A 15,144-nucleotide genomic window follows, 5' to 3' on the forward strand; every position below is an offset into this window, starting at 1 on the left:
AACTTAACTCAGTTAACTGAGCTAACTAATTACAACTCAAAGTACAATTCATCCTGATCTCCTTAATCAAGGGATAACTTCCTCAATTAAAGGGGAAACTGTTGCATGTCTTCACATAGACTTCATGTTTGATTTTCTACAACTAATTAACTCAAGGTGAATTAATTAATTATTTTTCAAACAACTGGTAAAATCAAATTCAAATTTTAATTCTCAATTTTATTTCAGGGACTAACTAAAATTGGAATGTATCAAGAAATGCTATTTATAGCAATGCTATTTATAGCAATGCTATTTTTAGCACTTCTATATTTAGCATTTCTTGTTGTTATTTTCAAAACTCCCTCTCAACAAGAAAGGGATTATCTGTCACCCCAATCCTGTCTCTATGGAACTCGAACTTGCATTTTGGCAATGCCTTAGTCAAAATATCTGCATCCTGTTCATCGGTCGAAACATACAGCAACAACATGATCCTCTTCACCACACAGTCTCGAAGATGATGATACTGAATATCGATGTGCTTGGACTTGTGATGAAATACTGGATTCTCAGAGAGTTTGATACAACTTTGATTATCGCAATAGATCACAGTTGGATCCATCCTCTGACCAAACAATCCAACTAGAATCTTCCGCATCCAAATGGCCTCACATGTTGCCTGACTGGCAGCCATGTATTCAGCCTCTGTTGAGCTAAGTGCAACTAACCTCTGTTTCCTACTGTACTAAGAAACTGCAGCTGAACCAAGGTTGAAGATTCCTCCTAAAGTGTTGTTTCGGTCTGATGGACTCCCTGCCCATTCTGCATCTGTGAAGCCTTGAAGCTTCACTCCCTCTGTCCGTCTGTACCACAATCCATACTAAGATGTGCCTATGAGGTATCTTAACACATGCTTTGCTACCTTCCAAAACAACTTGGTAGGTTGAACCATAGCTTGACTCAGTTGGTTCACCGCAAAGCACAAATCTGGTCATGTGTTCACTAGATACATCAATGAACCCACAAGCTGCTGATAAACAGTAGCAGCTACTACCTCACCTGAAGTAGCATCCTCCTTCCTCCAGTTACCAGCTAGAGGATTCTGCATGGGCTTACACTTCTCCATTTGGAATCGCCTGAGTATCTCATTGGCATACTTGCCTTGAGACACAAACACTTCCCCATCCTTCTGCCACACTTCCATGCCTAGAAAGTAGTGCATAAGACCCATGTCTTTCATCTCGAACTCTCTTGCAAGGTCCTCCTTGCAAGTCTTGATCAACTGATCATCACCTGTCAATATCAAACCATCAACATAAAGAATAATGATCAATGGCTTACCTTCTACCATGATGTGGTAAAGGTTCGCATCCGCTTCACTCTTGGTGAAGCTGAACCCGATGAAACAGTTGTCGATCCTGGTGTACCAAGCACGAGATGCTTGCTTCAGCCCGTACAAATCCCTCTTGAGTCGGCACACATGCGACTCACGATTGAAGGTCTCAAAACCTTCAGGCTGCTCAATGTACACCTCTTCCTCAATCTTCCCATTGAGGAACGCAGTCTTCACATCCATCTGATGGATCTTCCAACCCATCTGTGCTAATAGTGCCAACATCGATCTGATAGATGAGTACCTTGCTACAGGAGCAAAAGTATCATCGTAGTTGATCCCTTGACTTGTGAGAAACCATGGGCAACAAACCTTGCCTTATGTTTCTCAACACTGCCATCAGCTGCTTACTTTACCTTGTAAAGCCATCAGGAACTCACCACTGACTTGTCCTCCAGTCTTGGGACAACATCCCAAACAGAGTTCCAAATGATGGAGTCGTACTCCTCCACCATAACATCAACCTAGACTAGTTGCTGCACTGCTTCCTTGAATGAAGAAGGTTCAATCTCTACACACTCCCCAACCAGGGCCATGTAACCAGTGTACTGCTCGGGTGACTTCCTTTGTCTGTGCTGAGAAGATGGCTATCCCACATTATCTCTCACGTCCAACATCAACCTGTCAACTTCCCTTGAGCGTTTATGCCCATCTCTGGAAGACTCAACATGAGTGGATGTCTCCACTCCTGGATCCTCTGCATGTGGCTGCTCCGCATCAGTCTGAGGCTCCTCCTCCCTAGGAACTAAAAGTTGCTCCTCTGCATGCAACTTGAGCTCCTTCTCAAGTGATACTTGCATGGCTTTCTGCTCATCGAACTTCAGATCTCTGTGTACCATTGTCCTCAGACTAATAGGCAAGAACACCCGATAGTTGTGGGGTGTATCAGTGTACCCACAAATATCCCCAACTCAGTTGTTGGATCTAGCTTCTTCCAGGCATCTTTGGTCGCATGGCAATAAACTGATGATCCAAAGATCCTAAAGTGACTCACATCTTGTCTCTTCCCAAAAAAGGCCTCCATTGGTGTCTTCATCCCCAATATACGATGCAGGCTTCTATTCTGCAAGTATACTATTGCATTGCATGCCTCAACCCACAAATGAAGTGGTGGGCTTTGGTCATGCAACATCGCTCGAGTTTCTCCCACAATCGATCTATTCTTCCTTTCGGCCACCCCATTCTGTTGTGGGTTATGGGGTGCCGTCAACTCTTGTTTAATTCCTTCTACTGCACAGAAGTCCTTAAACTGTTGGGAGACATACTCTCCACCATTGTCGCTACGCAAGGCCCTTATTTTCTTTCCAGATTCTTTCTCTGCCAAGGCTTTGAACTCATAAAACCTTGAGAAGGTTTGATCCTTCTTCTGCATAAAGTAGATCCAACATCTACGAGAAAAATCATCAATAAAAATAACATAGTACCTTTGTTTAGTGGTGGAGGCTGTAGAGAATGGTCCACACACATCTGTATGAACTCGCTCCAGGATTTCTCCAGCTCTACTGTCTCGATCCTGAAAGGAAGATTTCGCATACTTACCCAAGGTACAACCTTTGCATGTATCCATTTGCTCCATTTTTCCCTTGGGAAGTCCGGTAGAAATCTGTTGCATGATCTTCAAGGCCCCATGGTGCAAGTGGCCCAATCTTCTATGTCATAGCTCGCCAACATCTTAGCTCTACACCAACTCTGCTTTGGAACTCAATGCAACACAGTCATCTACCTCCAGCTTGAAGAGATTCTTTACTCGAATCTCAATCCTCTTGGTCTATCCAGTGCCGATATGCCTCAGGAATGCCTTTCCTTTATTAAAGACTACATCATAGCCTTTGTCTTCCAGCATAGCGACGGACACAAGATTCTTCTTCAGACCCGGCACATACTTTACATCAGTCAGGGTAAGAGGAGCTCCATGCTCCCTCTAAAACACAACCGTACGTTCACCTAAAACACGGTACTTTCCATCCTCGCCCATCTCGATGCGCATCTGGAGGTCCTTCTCCTCCAAGGTACTAAAAAGATTCTTGTCACCGGTCATGTGGAATGAAGCTCCACTATATAGGTACCAAACACACCCCACCATTGATGAAACCATACATGCGATGAGGGTGAAATCCAATTTGAACTGTGAAGCCAGTGCCTCACCATCTGATCCCTTCGAGGATCCCTTCTTGGATTTCTTTTGTGGACAATTTGTAGCATAATGGCCCACCTCATGACAATGAAAGCATCTCACTTTCGATTTGTCAATCTTCATCCCACCATGGGAAGAACTAGATTTGGAATGGGACGCCTTCCCTTTCCCTTTCCTCGCCTTACTCGCTAAGGCTAGATTTTCTTCATCATCTTGCTTTGATGAAGCCCATCTCTAGTGCTTCTTCTTATCTCCTCTTGCATCAGATTCGACCAAAGTCTTTCCCAATCTAGCAGTTTCTCTCTTCCATTTATCGAGTCTTGGTAGCTATGCCAGCTCTTAGGAAGACTGAGGAGAGCAAGACTCACCATGTCATCATCAGTTGTCGTGATCCCTACACTTTCAAGCTCATCCCTGCAGGTGGTGAGCTTGTTCAGATATGTAGATATCGTGTCGCCCTTTTCACACTTGATTTTCCGAAGCTTGTCTTTCAGCGCTAGCTTCCTTTGATCGTTGTTGTTCTAATATAGATCCTTCAATGTTTTCCACATTGAAAACAGTGTCTCCTTCCCATGGAGACTCGAGACAATGTGGTCTTGAACTCCCTCTAGAAGGATTCTCCTCGCTCTAGCCACACATTTCTTCCATTCCGCCAATTCTTGGGCATTAGCAGCTGCAGACTTGGGGACTTCTTGATCAATGAAGTCCTTCAAACTGTTGTCCTCTAATACTGCTTCCATGCGATCCTTCTAGGCCATATAATTTGAGTTGCCATCAAGGGCATACTCGAGTCTCAAACCATTGAACGCCATTGGTGAAATTTGAGATGTGATAAGAATTCGAATTCTATAATCAGGAACGTCAAACTTCAAACTTCTCCCTTCTTTGTATACTGTTCTTCGCTTTGATCACCTTCGCTCTGATACCATGTAGAATTTCCCACTGTAGATCACTTGATAATGCCATATACTAAAGCAAAATACTTGATCTACTTCTAGAAACAAACTTGCGGAAGCTTAATCGATTTTGAGCAAGATCAAATAGAACACATATAATAGAGAATGAGAAATCAATCACACATGAACATAGAAGAATACTTTGGGGAAAGCCTCAGCTAAACACCCCGATCTCTGTATTATCATACAAGTGGAAATATGTCTGGATTACACAAAGCTTTAGCTCACAAGCTATCCAGTTCTTAGTACAATCCCTCAATGCTGCTCATAGACTGAATAGACACAACATATGCCTTCCTCCAGTCCTCCAAGCCTCATGTTTCCTTGCGTAGTTTCTCCTGGGTCCTCTAGCTGCCACCTATGTGAATTCACCTCTCACACAACTCACCAAACTCAGAAGTAATTGCACAATCTCCAAGGAATGAATTCCTTCTGCATGGAAGAGATATCCTCAATGGAATATTCCTGCAACTAATAGTACACTGTCCCATCATCTGATCTCAACTGGGTCTTTGACTGAACTGGCATGCATGAGTTATTTATGAGAGAATATTCAGTTATCTGAAGTGCAGTAGTTACATGCATGCATGCATTTAACTAATTGAACTCACAATCCGTTCCACAAACTGTTGGAATTAATCTAACTGGACTTAACTCAATTAACTGAGCTAACTAATTACAACTCAAAATACAACTCATCCTAATCTCCTTAATCAAGGGATAACTTCCTTAATCAAAGGGGAAATTATTGCATGTCTTCACATAGACTTCATGTTTGATTTTATACAACTAATTAACTCAAGATGAATTAATTAATTATTTTTCAAACAACTGCTAAAACTAGCAATTGTCCCAAAATGTACAAAGAGAGGCCGATAGGATTAGTGAAAGGAAGAAAGTTTTATAGATAGTGAAGCATATATAAAGGTATGTAGTGACGAAGTTAATAACCACGTTGACCATCCTGTACCAGTACATTTGATATTAGAAGAACAAAACCAAAACCAAACTATTCATATTAATATAGTAAGTGTAGAACGCGTTCATACTTTTAAAGTTCAATAGGTTCAATAGATTATTGGCAGCATGCTTTGTTGTACATGGTAAATGAAAAGTGGAGAAATTTGTGATTTGCAAATGTTAAAACAAATCACTTACATTACTGGTTGACAGTAGAAGTAAAACATTAACATTATTAAAATTTTGAAACCGATTTTAAATTCATGTATTGTATTTTTCAAAGTATTTTGTTTTACATACTTAAGTCCTCAAATATAGTGGTTTTAGATTCCATTTTGGCAAACCCACCATTCAAAACACTATGTATTTCTCTGGCCCTCAAAGCAAGCTTTTAGCACTTATTAATCTATGCTCTGTTCAAGATACAATTCAAACTTTCATTTTCAAGCATTTTAAGAGGCAAAACAGTGCAAATATTTTAAATGTTCTATTTACTTGTCTGAATTTCTACAAATAAAATATATATGATTGTTTTGATAAGATTGGAATTGATGGTTCCTTTGTCTAATTTGTGTAACAATTCTTTTCATGCTGTGCACTGTTTTGATGCTGATGTTCTGGGCTGTAAATAGCATCTTTTTGTATTTGGTCAATGAGGTTTTTAAAAGAATAGAAACTAACGCAGGGCTTTATGACAGAGGGGAACGGTCTGGTCTGATTGGGGTTCAAGTCCGCTGAAGTATGTAGTAATTTGGGGTGATGCAATCAGAATGGGCTTGATGAATGGGCTTGATGGGATTGAAGTATGTAGTAATTTCTTATTCATTGAAATTAATTGAGGCAGTCTCTTCCATAAAGCTTATCCCCAGTCTATTCTATGCTTCCTTACATGAAGATTAGATGACCCATCGGTACCTCTCTTTGTTGGTGCAACTCGATACTTGCCATTAGCACTTGTCCCAGTTTTACCATAGTTTTATTAAGGATTGGCTTCATGCCACTAATATGAGCTGTAATACTGGGAAACAAGGGCCTTGATCTTGTCTTCGCTTCAGTCCTTAGTCTCAATGGATTTAGCATCCACTTCATGGATCCATTTTGGATTCAGTTCTTGTTATTGAGCTTTATCTAAAATTTTAGTAGCCAGAATGACACCAAATTACACTTTGTTGTTCATTCTTTGATGAATTTCTTTTGCTTTTCTTGTTTTCCCACACTAGCAGGAACTTCTGCAGCCTGCTATGATAGCTTACAGTCCATGGGCTAGCATCTCATATTTATGGACATTCCTTACCAGGCAATGAATCATATACCATACACAACAAGGAAAAATGATATTCAAAGGAATAGAATAATAGCATGAAGCATTTAACTATACAAGACAAGTGAGATATAATAGTCAAATAAATAGAATAATGGCAGAGACAGGATATATATTTTACCAGGATGATGTTGTAAATCCACACCCATTGTCCGTACAGGTGGACATAAATTTTAATTGAGACTATGTTTCTTTTTTGTGCAACATTGCAATTTAAAGTTACTTTCTAATGTATGGCTACCGCGATGAAATTTGGTGTTTTCTCTGGTTCTTAGTATAGCAATAGGGGTAGAGTATGAAAGTTCAGGGGGTTATTGTTCCTCCTAACAATAATTGTGCTAAACAGAATCAGCCACAGAGCCTTTGTCATGGCAGGTTCTGTATTACTGACCTCTATTAATGTGTTTTAAATTAGTTATTGCTACCCTGTTTCTCTTTAGATGCATGCTATTTTTAATTTATTTGTATTAAAGTACTGGACAAACATTTTGGTTCTAGAGCTGTCCCTGTTGAAAGACAATGTTGTACTTTTTGATGCTCTCTGCAAAAGTTTCATACTGAAGGGATAGAGTGCAATGGAGAATGAAGTACTGCTTGATTAAGATGATCATAAATGTCTCTCTGATTTGGTGACAGGTGGACCTGGAGAGTCTTGTTCATGCTCGACAACTTAGCATTATGGTTATTGGACAAGATGCCTTGAAGATGAGGTGAATTCCTTTTTACTTGTAAATATGTAGCCTCTTGATTCAATCCAAGAAGGGTAAATTGTTTATAATTAATCTTTCCTTAACTGGAAGAAAGTCGTTATAACTGTATTCTTTAGGGGATACTGCTTTCTTATTAAAATTTTTAATTTTTATTGTTGGATCAGGTTGCTTCACTATGCACTATCCTCGTTGAAGAATACAAAGAACATGCATATGAACTCTTGCGACTTCCTTATATAAGGAAAATTTTGGTACACAGTTCATCTTTATTCTCCATTATGTATTTTATCTTTTGTTCTTAATGTCTATGGAAACATTTGCAAGGCAAAGAGTCTTCAGTATTTTGTGCGCAACGTTCTAATCTTTGTGAGCTTTTGAGTCTCGAACACATCTGCATTTTTCTTATTTTCATTGTTGAGTCTTTGAGGAAATTACAACTGTCAGCTTGCAGGTATTTTTCTTGATACACAGAACCTTGATTCAACTGCTGTATATTTCACCACAAGGAATAGAGTTGCAGTTGATTTACTGCTTGTTGGTTGCAGCCAATATTATAGATACTCTCTCTTTGATGAGTGTATGTCATCCATTATTTTCATTTTGTTTTGTTGAGGATATAAGTATATTTCTTTACAGTTTCATATCACTGACTTGACTTAGGCTTGTGGATTGATGCATTTTCCTGTATTTTGCTGTAGTGAATCAGAATCACAGTGATAGTTCATTTGAGGAAGCAATGCGAGACATTTATGGAGAGCCTCCTAGTAATTCTGGTAAGGATTTTAACCATCTAGAGTTTTACAGTGTTTGAAGGGCCTTTGTTATGTGCCTATTAATCAATTGATTACAACATAAGTAATGGGTCATCTCTCTTGATGTATGGCAATGTCACCCCTTCATAATTTAAACGAATCACAAGATAATTTAATACACCAGTTAGTTATAAGATAAAATAAAAGAATCCTTATTGGAGGGGAAATACCAGTAATTGGAAAATGATTTGAGCTATTTTGTGTAGTATTGTGCAAAAGCAGATTGCCATTTAATTTGAACAAAACGGTATTCATGGTATTGACTGAATAGATGGTTAGCCACAAATTTTCCTACGTAGCGTTTTTTAAGATGTGGTAAAGATATGCCTGATCCAAGCAGACTCTACCTGGGGTTTCAGTTTTTTTATTTGGAAATTGAGAATCTGGCTTTACAGTGAGGCTGGATTGTTATGTTAAAATTCTTTGAATTTTTCTACAGAAATGGAAGTCAACAAGAGACCCTCATCTTTATTCAACTTTTCCTTTTTACTTTTATGTTCTTTTCCAAATAGTTATTTTCTGTTTCTCTTTTACCTTTTTGAAATTATGTTAAGGCTTTTCCAAGATTTTGGCATTCTGGACTAAAATACTCAAAATTATGCAGGGGATCTTCATTTACAAGGGAGTAGGATGGCGCCTGCATTCAAATGAGATTATCATAGAGCCCCATAGCACAGCTGTTCCTTTTTCTTGTACAGTGGGCTGATTGCAGCCTAGCAAGCACATTAGGACTTCTGTAATTGTTCCGTTGTTTGACTCAACTCAGAATACTTGGCACTTTAACATGCATCACCAAGCATGTGAAGAGCCCAGAATAAAAGAAATAGTTCATTATAAAGAGAAAACCTCTACTGTCAAGAACTATCCTCATCTACTATTTTAATTGCAAACATGAATCTGAAATGCATGAGACATAAAATTGCCTTAAATTCCAGGGATTTGTGGTGCTGGACGTGTGTTATTTCTGAAGGAAAACCATAGTTTCTGTTTCAAAGTTGCATTGGCAGAAGGTACCAACTACTGGGCAGAGTTAAGTGTATTTTCGATACTGGAAAATTTAACAATTAAGAAAGGTACTGCTCAAATCCAGATACTGGGAGTTTCAGAGCTAGTCATCAACTGGGTAAATGATAAAATACAATATGCAGATTTTGACCCTATTAACACTAATAGAAAGAATTAAAGAGCTGAATGAAAATTTCCCTAATAGGTTGTTGTAAACATCGACCTATCTAAAGTGAGAAACGTGTTTATTTATAAAAAAAGTTGTTGGTTGAATCATAAAACCCAAAACAAGGAGCAGTGGGCCATGTACTTGAATACTCTTTGTTCATACAACAGAGAACAGTTCTATTAAGATATAACTAAACATGCCAGATATAAGTAAAGATATATACAATGAAAGTTTTGTTGGCTTGTATGCATATGTACAATAAAAGCATTATGTAGAGATGTAATTGAGAAAGAGCCGCTAATCATATATGCATGATGGGCCATGGCATCGACAACACCAGTTAGTGTTTATTGTGGTGCCATGTTGTGCGAGCTGTTCCTGCAGTTGATGTCGCATCTGCCTATGTGCATCCCTTTCATGGATGTGAATTGTAAGCTTAAGTAGTTTCCTTATATTCTTTAACAACGTAATTGCTGGGCGCAAACGGTAAAGTGGCATGGATGGTTGTGGCAGGATCCTTGTTTGCATATCTTGTAATGTAAGTTCTTGTTGTTGGATTTCTTCGCAACACTCGTACAACTGTCGAAGGTAGCATGTATTCATACCTGTTGGCATCCAAAAAGGAAACACTGTAACTGATAATGAATATGTTTGACGATTTTGTTTGAAAATTCGAAATAAATTAAACGATTCCAAATGAGTATAAAATCATATGAAATTAAATGTAATAGCAAGAAATCTATGTGAAACTTCGTTATGTAGTGAGTGGTGTTTACCATGTGGGTAATTCTGGAAGGCAGGTTGTATGATTGGCTAAAGTGTATTATCCTGGATAGATTTTGATGCAAGGAATAATTCCTCTTGCTGTCTACGCTTAAGATATGGATTCTTGTGCATTTGTGCAATACGGGAGAATGGGAATGCTGAATTGATGTGTATGTCCGCTAGTGACTGCACTCTTGAAATTGCAGTGAATGTTAGCCCTTGGCGTTCTCTGGTGCCGATGTCCACTGTTGCTTTGTCTAATGTCATTCCTTGTGACTTGTGGATCGTTAAAGCCCATGCCATTTGAAGTGGTATCTGACGGCGTGCACCCCTTGTGATGGGAGGAATGGGTACATATGTTGGGTGTGAAATGTCCCATGGTGTTCCTTTGTATTGTTGAAAGTCAACAACCACAAAGGATGGTAATGCTGGGGGCTTTGAATCAGTTGAATACAATATTGAGACGACCTTCCCAAGCGCGCCATTGACAAGGCCTGCATGTACCCATAAGTTGCTGGTGAGCATAACTTTTTGTTCACTACATAAGAGCACCTTTGCAGGTAGGTGCTCATCTTCTGTTGTAGTAGGAGTTCTCTGTCTTTGTTGTTCCGCAGAGCAAAGTGCTACTGGGATGTTCAATTGTTTGAGCATTTTCTTATTATGCAAGACAACTGCGTTGTTTGTCGCGAATAGGTGCATGGACTCGTCGAATGTGCATTTCTCTTCATGTGTAAGAGAGGGACTTGTTCTTGACATTAGATGTTGCCAATCTTCAAGTGTAGATATTCCATTCCTAAGATTTGCAAGTATTTGCCGGAAAGCAACTTGGGACGAGCTAGCTCCTTGTTGACGGAAAACGGTTGAAAGTGTTATGAATATGTCGAAGCTGCGCCAAAGTGCAGTGCCACGCGATGTCCCAGCATATAAAGGAATGTCTTTTACAGGTGGGAGTTGGCCTAAATCTCCGACAAGGATAATTGAGCGATTACCAAATGGTGTATTCCGATGAAGAGGGAATGCCTCTCTTAGACGATCGTCAATGCGAGAAAGCATTTTTGGACCAATGAAGCTCATTTCGTCAATGAGGATGTATTCTACATGACGAAGTTGCTCTTGCAGGTATAGGAGCGGCTGGCCTTCGAGAGGATGCATTGTCTGGATAGGGATATGAAGGGCAGAATGAATTGTGAGGGCATTTATGTTGAAAGCTGCAACGCCGGTTGGTGCAAGTAACAATAAAGGGTTTTTGTTGGCTGGCGAGTTTTCCACAAATGCTTGGTGAAGGCATTTAATCAAATGGGATTTTCCTGTGCCAGCTGTTCCTTGTACGATGATCTTCCGTGGGGATTTTGGCGAAGGGGTTTTGAAGTGTGAAAAAACAGCGGTGAAAGCTATGCTTTGGGTAGGGGATAATGTATGCTCATGGAGAAGGTTGGAAAATGAATGATGTTGGTTTTGAATGGGTGAGCGGTTGAATTCAATGAAATTGATGGCAGTTTCTTGCAAGGGGGGAGGGACAGTATTTTGTGACCAATTGTGGTTGACATCGAAGTCGCGGTAGCCAATCATGTCGAGGTCATCAATTGCAATATTGTAACTTGGGTGTAGTTGAGAGAGGATTTGCCATTCATCCATCTGAATGGAATCAGGGGGGGTGTGTGGGGTAGGTTGATCTTCAGTAGGTGGGCTTTGCGGGTTTTCGGGTTCGCGATGGACATGCCATGGTGTATATGCACCCTTTTTTTGTTCCCAGTGTGCAATAATTTCTGCATCAGTTGAACCTATATCATCAGGGAGTGTTCGGAAGGGGAAATACAAGAGTAATTCACTCCAACAGAAGGTGGCATAAGAAGGATTAGTAGAGGAAGGAATGACATTGTAATGGGGCAAGACATGTACAATCATTGGGGGGAATATGTGTTTCCAGTGGTTTCTTCTCCGCTGGGCAGAATATGACCACGAGCGAGCAGCTTCAAGGAGGGGCAGTGCTTCTAGTGAGGCAGGCCTGTTCATATACGCAACGATAAAGTTGGGTGTCGAACCAGGATTTTCAGTATCTTGCGAAACACGTTTGAAAACAGCCCTGTTGACATTCAAAGAACGGAATGTACGACTGCAAAGAGAGAGAGGTAGCTTTTGTAACATATGGCATATTTCTTGTGCACCAATGTCTCTATCTGCAATGGTTTCTGTAAGGAGTTTCCGGATGACACCACTAGTAGGTGCTTCTGGAAGGGCACTTTGTGATAGTCGCGATAGCATTTGACGGTAGCTCTCAGATCTTGTCTCTGCTTTTGTTGCATATTTTGAAATATATTTCAATACAGCATGGCGAGAAAGGACTGGTTGGCAATCAACATTTGCTCTCCAAATAGAGAGTAGATCGACGTTGTGAATATTCAATCTTTCATCATTGCGAGCAGGGACATAGGTTTTATGACCCTTATCATCAATGAAAAGTGAAGAAGTGGACTTCAATTCCCATGGTACTCCATATCGGCAGCTAAGCACATTGTCTTTCTTACGCAGACAGGAAGATTCATGACACTTTGTATGACGTTGAACGCAGTTGACAAGCTCTGTGTAGTCTTCAAATTGATTGGATGCGAATATTGCTGCTGTGTCAAGGAGACACGGGTTATGAATTGTTGACTGGTGCAGCGAAATAGTTCGGTGTTCTGCCTGACGTGGATTCCAAGCAGTTACGTAGTGGTCGAAATATTTCTGTGCATTAGCAATTTCTAATGCATTGTCCCAATCAAGTGTGTCCATGTCTGGTGCATTTTGTAGCCAAAGGAAGCCATGAATGTGTGCGGATCCTCTATGTTGCCATTCGTATCTGAATATAACATGAAGGGTACAATCAGTTAAGACATGTATATGCAATGTATAAAATTAATGTAGAGGGATATGGATATTAAATAATACCTGCACCAGTAGTCGCTTGCATGGAGGCCTTTTTGAAGGATTTCTTCAAGGAAAATTGTAAATCTACAATGCATATATTGGGCTGTTAGATGTGGGTTTTTAATTATGTTTTGGATTTTCCATTGGAAGGGGTTGACTGAAGTGGACTGAACACTTGTGGGCATGATCGTGTGCAAGTCATGCCATTTAGTATCAGCTGCACTGAGAGTGAAGAAGAATGTTGGGCTTCCTATTTGCGTGATCATGTCAGTCAGCTCAGATCGGCGTTTGTTCCAGAAAGACCGTGTTCCTTGTAGAGCTGACCCAAACCTCATTATTTGCTCTGGCAATCTTGAATCTGGAGAGTCATGAAGACACTGGCGTAGGTCTGACACCGTTGTTGGCAAGTTGTTCTCAATGTACTTCTTCACGAAAACACTGGCTGTTGCTTGGCTGCGGTGGCGCATTAGAATGTTATAAAGATAGTAGCGGAATCTTGGGTGTTGGCCAAAGCGGTTATCATGGTAGTGAAGCAAGTGCAAAGCATATTCATGCATTTCAACTTTTGTAAGTCTTGGTTGCATGATCATTGCAATGCCTGTAGGGAAGAGTGTGGGGAATGCCATGGCAAGGAGGCCGATGGTGTTGTATTCATTTATAGCGGTTGGAGATATCGGAGGCCAATCGATAGAGCTTGTTGAACTTGAATGGGTCGAGTGCAAATAGTTACAAATGTGGTCACGCTCGGTACATGAATTTGGGAGGACTGGAACGAAAGAAGAGGGTTGGATTTCTAATGGAGGTAGCATGTCATCATCAGGATTATAAGTGGAATCAGTAGTGGTTTGATGGGGTTCAAAAGAGGAGGTGGTTACATTGTGGAGAAGAGAAGAAATGTCTGTAGGGAGATCTGGCAGCGTAGAAATTGTAGATGAATTCAACTGAACATCACGGTAGTAAGGGTCATATTTTATTTTGTATTCAAGGGCTGCAAGGACACGTGATTTGCAAACGTAGAATTCGTAAGCCTTTTCAGATGGATTTTGCCTTTTCACAATGAGGATGTCTAAGTCAGAGAGCATCCGGGGTAAGTATTTGGCAATACTGGTGATATCTTGAGGGAAACTAATTGTATGGCCACTATATTTATATTGACCACCACGGGAATGAGTGACTTGTAGAATGGGGTTGACACGTGCGATGAGCATTTCTTCAACTTGGGTTAATTGGTGAAGGACAAAGGGTTGTTCTCCAGGGTCCATGTTGTTTAGTTCAGAAAAACGATTGGTAGATTTAGATGATGCACAACGAAAACAAGTGAGTCTATTGTGGAAGAGCTTTGTTTTCATTCCTGGGTATGCTTCCTTGCATGTTGTGCAAACGTGCAAGGTAGAAAGTCCATCAATCCTTTCTCGAAAGCGACGGTGTTCTTCGTTAAGGGGAGGGTTATATTCATTTGAGGTGGGAAGGGATGTAGAGGAAGTAGTAAGGTTGTTGTGCTGTTCATAAAGTAGTCGACGTCGTGCATTTATTTGATCCTTTTGTTGTGCATAAAGAATACGCCGCCGCTTGTTTTTGTCCGCAAGTTGATTGTTTGGTGGCATATCTAAACAAGTACAAGTAGTAGTTGTTAGTTTTCATAAACAAGTAGTGCATGTTTGGTATCTCATTTTATTGTGTGCACATCCATTGTGAAATTGGAACATTATATTTTGAACATAGATTTAAATTTTTTTAGTTCAACATCGGTGAAGATAGGTAGATTAGGTAGAAGGGAAAACATGCAATTAGGAATGATATGAAACCATATGTTATTTCAGTATCTATCATTGAGAGGAGAGAAACAAGATTAAAAATAATTTGTTCCCTTTTCTTACAAAAATTGTTGTTTGACATGTTTGAGCGATAAAATGAATAGCTTAGGAAGCAAGGGATCAATGTGTAGCATGTAGACAACGAACGACAAAGATATGTAGTGACTCTTTACATCTGTTGATATTTATATTACGTAAAATGTAAATGGCAAACAT

The 15,144-nt window shown here is 40.0% G+C and overlaps 1 protein-coding gene across 1 annotated transcript; it reads right to left on the reverse strand.

The window, feature by feature from the left end:
- Positions 1–10,255: 10,255 nt before the first annotated feature.
- Positions 10,256–13,581, reverse strand: LOC149152736 (uncharacterized). Its single transcript, XM_089443585.1, has 3 exons — positions 13,445–13,581; positions 10,619–13,046; positions 10,256–10,393 (listed from the first exon to the last, which is right to left on the reverse strand). Exons 1-3 carry the CDS (start codon positions 13,579–13,581, stop codon positions 10,256–10,258), a joined length of 2,703 nt encoding a protein of 900 aa, XP_089299711.1.
- Between the last annotated feature and the right edge of the window lie 1,563 nt (positions 13,582–15,144).

The sequence above is a fragment of the Pinus tabuliformis genome, chromosome 9, assembly GCF_031772625.1.
Source record: "Pinus tabuliformis cultivar Carrire ecotype Pingquan chromosome 9, CPIR1, whole genome shotgun sequence".
NCBI classification, from domain to species: Eukaryota; Viridiplantae; Streptophyta; class Pinopsida; order Pinales; family Pinaceae; genus Pinus; species Pinus tabuliformis.